This window comes from Vigna unguiculata, chromosome 7, assembly GCF_037176805.1.
Source record: "Vigna unguiculata cultivar grain cowpea cultivar isolate G323 ecotype 2 chromosome 7, ASM3717680v1, whole genome shotgun sequence".
Taxonomy (NCBI): domain Eukaryota; kingdom Viridiplantae; phylum Streptophyta; class Magnoliopsida; order Fabales; family Fabaceae; genus Vigna; species Vigna unguiculata.
This window is the reverse complement of record NC_140798.1, coordinates 34,429,911-34,437,373: the sequence shown is the minus strand read 5'-3', so window position 1 is coordinate 34,437,373 and position 7,463 is coordinate 34,429,911. Positions and strand designations below refer to the sequence as shown.

The 7,463-nt window shown below is 31.1% G+C and overlaps 1 protein-coding gene across 2 annotated transcripts; it reads right to left on the bottom strand.

Moving 5' to 3' along the window:
• Nucleotides 1–224: 224 nt before the first annotated feature.
• LOC114189810 (GRF1-interacting factor 1-like) lies at nt 225–3,312 on the bottom strand. Of its 2 annotated transcripts, none has more exons than XM_028078509.2 (4): nt 2,998–3,312; nt 1,903–1,979; nt 1,017–1,101; nt 225–891 (listed from the first exon to the last, which is right to left on the bottom strand). In XM_028078509.2, exons 1-4 carry the CDS (start codon nt 3,076–3,078, stop codon nt 496–498), a joined length of 639 nt encoding a protein of 212 aa, XP_027934310.1. In that variant the 5' UTR covers nt 3,079–3,312; the 3' UTR covers nt 225–495. The 2 variants fall into 2 exon arrangements, with proteins under 2 accessions (XP_027934310.1, XP_027934311.1); XM_028078510.2 differs by lacking the exon at nt 2,998–3,312 and adding an exon at nt 2,449–2,939.
• Between the last annotated feature and the right edge of the window lie 4,151 nt (nt 3,313–7,463).

The window sequence follows — 7,463 nt, the reverse complement described above, 5'->3', positions numbered from 1 at the left end:
TATTTTGAAGACTTATAACATGTGATTTACATGCACAAACTCAGTTTTAAATATTTTCTTTTGATTTTAATTTTATAAAATTATAAAAAAAATATAGTATTGGGTAGTAACTAACCATGAACCACACCAGCATGTTGCATATATGATGGGTTTGGGTTGTGAATTAACTTTGTCGCAAAATTTCATCTGTCATGGTTCAACCAAAGAACCTTTAAGATAACAAGTGGTGAATCTGTGACCTTGACATTTATGACTAAAGCTTTACACCAGAAAATAAAGCATGCATCATGTTACTACTAGTAATACTGCAGAAACATTAAGACAGTGATTAGATTGTTTGTCTTTAGCACAAGATAAACAAACAACATATCTAAGCAACAAGTGCAGCAAGTTTTTCCCTTTCTTCTTCCTCTACTTAAACATCCACTGCCTAATTCTCCTAACTAAATAAACCACTAAAGGCCAAAGGAAACTTCAGTATTCTCCCAGACTAGTTTAGTTTCCATCAGCTGCAGATTTCAGATAAAGGGTCTCACCACCATCACCAGAGTGGCCACTAGAGCTTCCTCCTCTGCCTTCACCAGAGCTTCCAATATCTTGCTTGCCACTGCCACCAATGCGTACAAAATCAGGGAACCCTCCAGAACCTATGGCTGCATTGCCCCCTACAGTTGTGGCTTCACTTTGCATCATGTGAAAGCCTTGACTTCCACTGGAGCTCATGCCAAGTTGGCTATGCAAGCCCTGCTGCTGCTGTTGAAGGGCTGAGAAGGGTTGTTGTGCGTATAAGAGGGAGGAGCGTGAAGCCATTAGCTGTTGTTGTGACATCTGCTGAGCTTGTTGAGCCTGCATGTAGTGTGCTCCCTGCTGCATCATTCCACTGGGAGGATACTGCAATGATATTCAGAAGAATATGAAGTTAACTCAAGATTATGTATGATATTGGATCATTATAATATTTTGCATGTAAAATGTATCAAACATGTAATCAAATGTTCAGAAAAATAGTTGTGTACCTGACCAGGCATAGGAGGTGGTTGGGGCTGGGAATCAGCTATTGCAGCAAGGTACATCAGATTTCTCTGCAGCCTGGATTGGTTCCTGAAATAAAGACAAGAGGATTGTGATGCTTTAGGACCACAACAAAAGGAGCAGTAAAGGAACCATAAAATCTAATAATTGTTTTGGATTTCTATCACAAGGCAAACATGGAGAACCGTGATTCTTTGAAGAAACTTTTTCATACCCCCACAGTTCCCTAAGAAAAAGGTTGATCTACTTAGAGTATCCTGTGTCCCCTTCCAGTTGTGTTGACAAGAAAACCACGAAATGATGCAATTACCAAAAAAGGACTACAACCTTTCTTCTAATGATTGACCTTGTGGAAATATATATGTACAGAAAGTGACAACTGTTTTGCAACTTCAATTCATAGTAGTATAAAACTATTGGTGTCCAATTTGTTTTAAGTATTGTGGGGTACACTGTATCTTAGAAAAAGCCTGCAAAAAGATAGGTAGTCAATGCACACTCCATTTACATTCAAGATTTCGAACACCCTAGCTTTATCGTCAGACTGATTAGGTAATTTATAACAAGGTCTGTAACTGTGAGTAAAATATCAGATAAGAAACCAGGAGGGTAAAGTCTGCAATTAGTCATTGTTAGCATGAACTATTTAACCCTGCTAATACCCAAATCTAGCCTATCAGAAGTTAGGCTATTACAAATGGAACAAGTGACCAGAAAATTAAGACAGAAATTAACAAAAGGGATTGAGGTAAGAACTTGTTCCAGTTTATATTTCTTACAGTTATTATATGACACCAAACCAGAAGGGCTCCTGTTTGTCAAATAATAAAGATTTCAGAAACAAAATTTTCAAATGAGACCAATTCTTACTCGGCACACTCGCTCAGCTTGCCAGAATTCTGGCTTTCAACAATCTTCAGAATCAGGGACTTGTTCTCATCCAGATACTGCTAGTAAAGAGAGAGAAACTGGTTATTTCAGACATGACAATATCACAACAATGAGGAAAAAATTGCATAATAAATGTGAGGTAGTGGGGGCAAACAAACACAAAGAGTCATCTTTGATCTGTCTTTCCTTTAAACATACTATGATGCATGTTAATCATACTAAACTTCAGAAAATATAAGGTATATTTTCTAAAATGTATTGCAGAAAAATAGTCATGTATACAATATAACATTAATAACTGTAATTTATGTCAACTGAAAGTATCAATGTGAGTATTTCCTGACATGCAATACCCATCCTGTCATTTTTTCTTTAATATCAAACACTTTCTTCAATGGACTATAATTGTTGTGTGCAAGCAAGTAAACAAACCCTTTATTCAACATGAAACAGTTAAACATTGTCTCCCAGAAATCACCATAGAGGTACTAAACCAAAACAGAGAGGCGAAACACATGGCTGTACCATCTAAAAAACTGCAAGGACAACAACAACACATGAGAGAATCTAGCAGCTATTGTTCAACACTACTTTAACCCATGAACGGAGCAAACAACACAGCAAGTATCAAAGTGGGGTGCCACCAGAACAGTGTAAACACTAAAGAACAGTGAAAAAAGAGTAATTAAAAGGAAAGGCATAGTGAAGGGGCCCAAGAATGAGTGGAGTGAAGCTTAATAAATGATAAGAAGAGAGGGAATGAAGCAAAGTGGTGAAGGTGAAGTGACAAAGACGGGGATTACGTTAAGATAGGCTCACAGAGATGTTAGCAGAAAGTGACAAAGAATAAAGAGAAGAGGGCATGATGAGAAACAGAGTAAGCAAGGAGTAGTACTAAAAGTGGCACAGTAAGACCCACAGGCTCAGAGACACAAAAGAAAAGGTTCCCTGAGCAGAGACAGGTGAAGGGAAAGTGGAAAGAAGGTTGAGAAAGATAAAAGAAAAGGAGAAGAAGGAAAAGAGAGGGAGAATGGAAATGGAAGAGTGAAAGGAAAGGAAAGGAAAAGAAAGGACCTGTTGAATGTGATCAGTGGTGACGTTGTTGGGGTAGTAGGCTGCCATGATGGGCTGCATCTGCATCAGGTGCTGCTGCATTTCTCGCACGCTAAGTAACTAAGTCCACTATTTATATACAGATGATGAAATTCAAATCTATTCTCTCTCTTTTTTTCTCTCAAGCACAAGGGAGGAAGGAACTGCAAAGGGAGGAAGGAACTGCACAGAGAAACAAAAGACTGTGTTTTTCTCTGTTCTTCTCTCTCACTTGCAATTACAATTACAATTACATTTACAAGGTTGCTACTACCACACCGAGAAAGATATTATTATTTATTGCAAGAGAGAGAGTTGAGGTTGAGGGAACCTGGTTGATTTGGCTCTTTCTTCTCTGCAACAGGGTCCCTCTCTGGAACTGCGTGTCTTTGCTCTCTCTCTCTTTCAAAAAGTAGCTCACGTGATGAACCAGAGAGAGAAAATAAAAGATGCTGCTGTTCGCAACTAAACAGAGTCAAATACGTCAAAAGTTTCTCAAGACATGGCAAAATTTTGTTTTTCTTTGTTAAGGTTCATTTTAGGAATGCCTGTTTATTTAGTTTGATAAAAATAATGTTAGGAACAAATAATCTTTTTTTTTTTACTTTGTTTATACATAGTTTGATATTTCTTATGAATAAAAGTAGTTAGTTTCAGCAGTGGAACACCTGAACATATTGTTTGCTAATTAGAAATTAAAAACTGTAAGATTCCACTTTTATTTTCCTTTCACCATTTCACAACCAAACGAGAGAGATGATTTGCATTATTTTGGGTTTCTTGTACCTAAATTCCATAGCATCAAATAAATCATACAATAGGGTTGATTTTGGAAAGCGTGAAAGGAAAAATTAATGTAAAAGTGGAAAATAAAATAATTTTGTCGATTGTTGAGATTTTTTAGATCACGGAAAGAAAATGAAAATTATGTTATGCTTAAAAAGTAGTATTTTATAGTTCATGTTGGTTTGGATACTCAACCCTCCAAAAGGAAATGTGTGGAATTTATATAAAATATTTATGAAATATATTGTTTTAGTTAAAATAATTTATAAATTCATCAAATAAATCAATAATTAACTTAATGGTTCTACTACTAAAAAGGTCTCATTGTCTTTTAAGAATTTCATCTACCAAGAAAATGAGATTATAAATGGTTGTGACATCATTCTAAAGGGTGAAAGCTGTAGCAGGAACAGGTGTGATAAAGATAAACTGTGACATTGAGGAGAGTTTAGTAATTTTCTACCCTGTTGACATTCATGATGATTTTGAATTATTTTGGTGAACTTTTCTAACAAAATTATAAAACACTTTTATGCATAAACAAGTTTTATAAATATTTTCTTTTGAATATCTTTTAACAAGAGATTTTTTGTTTCTTTATCTTTATTAATCGTCTGACTTTATATTTGTATATGCACATATATCTTTTTCTTGGACTTGAGATGGTGATCACAAACATATTCTTATTTCCCAAAATAATTTTAAAGGGAGAAAAATGGAACTTGATTGATTTATAAGAGAATATTTTCAAAGCAGTGTTGATGAGAAATAAATTGTTTTCATATTCACCATGTCAGAAAATTGGTGGCTTGTTCTGAAATCAACTCTTGGTTTGAGCATATTTGTCGCTATTTGAAAGCATTATTGAATGACGGTGAAATTCCTATATTTATCGATAAAGTTTGACCAGTGACTAAAAAAGAAGAAGAGGAAAGTATATAGAGAAGGTAGATAAGAAAATTTAACATACTAAAGAAGAGATGTTAAGTATAATAATGTCGAGCAACAAAAATGTTTTACGAAGATGAAAGATGTTGTTCTTTACTATCTTCGTTTACAGAGTTACTTTCTTCAATTTTTTGTAAAATAAAATAAAAATTGAAAATAGTAAAATGGTTCTCATTCCCGAACAGTTACAGTGCATGTCAAAAAATTCACATATTATTCGATTCTTTTATACTTTAGTTTAACGAGTGTTTTAAATTTAAATTACATAACTAGTGTATTTATTTGTTGAAAATAACATTAAAAATTGAAAAATAAGAATTCCTTTTATTATTTTTTAAGTTGAAAATGATGTCATGACGGAGCATAGGAATTTGAATGGAGATGTACAATTTTCAATAAAAAGACAGTGTGCAGAGGGAAGTTTGTAGAGTTGTAGCTCTCACATATATTAATGTTAGATGATGACGTTGTAGTTCTGCAAGAGATTCCCACTCTTTTGTACAATTTTTAATATTTTTATAATTATACTTTTATTTTTATATCAGACTTTTTTATATAATTTAAAATAGTAGGATCGTTCCAAGTAATTAGATATCAATTTTTAAGTGTAAGTTAAAAGTTTAAATATGAATTTAAGTTGTATAGTTAGAAATAAAAAAAATAGTATTATATAAAAGTAAAAATTAAAAAATTTATTATTTTAAAATTTTAATTAAAAATAATATTAATTTTTTACATAATTAAATTCAGATCTAGTATTTCTTTTTATAAAATCCTATATCCTATCTTCATGATAAAAGAAATAGAATTATTTTTTAAATATAATTGTGTCTGGTGTATCTATGCTCCTTTTAAGTTCAGAGTGGCATTATTTTAATAAATCCACTTAGCTGTTTGTCAATGGTTAATTAAAAAGCATATTTAAGCGGTGATTAAGAGGTTTGGATTGCATCACTGCATGGGTGCTTACTCAGATTTTCTTGGGAAGATTACTCTAATATCTGAAGAGAATAAACCAATCAGAGACAGAAAGAGAGTTATTAGTAAAATTTATCAATCTTAAATATTTTAATTTGATAATGACAACATGGTTTGTTTAAAATAGTTGTCTTTTACCATATCGATGAATTACCTGCCACAATCCCCTCGTGTTTGTTAATGTGTTGGAACCATTGTATGTAAATAAATGAATTAAGTAGTAGTAGTACCCCTGCATACCAATTGACAGAACATAGAACATAAAACATTGAACATAGAACATAAAATATTACTAGTTATTTGTTATTATGAATTTAAATTTTGAACATGTGTATGCACGTGTCATCTGCTGCCTCTTTTCCAATTTATTTCATTTATTGTTATAGGAAGAATATCACCAACCATACACATTAATAGGGGAATATCTGTTCTGGGTGTATAAAGTATTTTAAATATACCACCATCAAATACTACAATGTACAAAGAATTTCATCATTGATATAGCTAGTAGCTACCATATGTAACTATTTAAGTCAAGTTTACTTACCCTTGTTTAATTATGAATCATTTTACAATTTAAAATTACTGGTTTTTATGATAATTCATTTCAAAATTCAATCGCAAGTTCACAGGGTTAAAGTTTTTATATTGTTGTGTTGCTGTAAACTTTTAGGTTATAAAATCATAACATTTTATGACATTCACTCGCTGGTTTAAGATTTTCTTTTCCTCCCTTTTATGTTGATTTGAATTAGGGCTAAGAAAAAAATTATATCCAACCAAATAGCAGGAGATTGTTCGGAGATTGGGAATAAATTTGAATATGAGATAAGGTTGGATTAGATAAACCAATGATGTAAGATATAAATTTGAGTAAAATAAATAATTACGATCGGATTTGTACAGTAAGTTAGGATTTTATAAATATCCAACTTAATCGAATTTATATCTCAATATTTATAAATTTGTAATTATATTTTAAATTTTACTTTTAGCATGATATTTGTTAAAGTATAAAAAGAAATTATATAAAATTAAATATGTATCATTTAATTATTTAAAAATTCACCATATTTATAACATTAATTCAAAATAAAAAAAAATCATTAAAAAAATTAATTTAATATAATCTGTAATTCAAAAAATATGATGGAATTAACCAACATGAATTTGGCATTTTACTTACCAAATATCAAAGCACATTTATCATTTATCGTTATATAACAATTTATTAAAAGAAAAATAATAATACAAAAATATGAGAGATCACACCAAACATATATGATAAGAAATTACAATTAATGTAATATAGACTAAATATATTTATTGTGAAAAAAAAATTAAAAATACATGAATATAAAACATTATTGTTGATGAATAAAAATAAAAATAATTAACTTATTATTTCTCTTACAAAAAATACAAGTATTGATGTCATATTCCTTTGAGACCTCATAAAACTACGCGTTTATCCAATAAACTTTGACAAACTAAAGTGTAATTATTTTCAAATCAAAACATTCAAAAGTCCTCATTCTCTGTTAAAAAATATAACTAATTTTCGTAAAAACTTAGTATAAATAAATGTTTGCACTCTTAAAATACATAAAAAATATACATTCATATTCATTCAACTTTCTCTAGAAGTACCAACTAATATAACTAGACTAAGACAACATTAAGTTATACCATTGATATTTATATAAAGTTAGTCAGATGAAACTTGTCATATAATG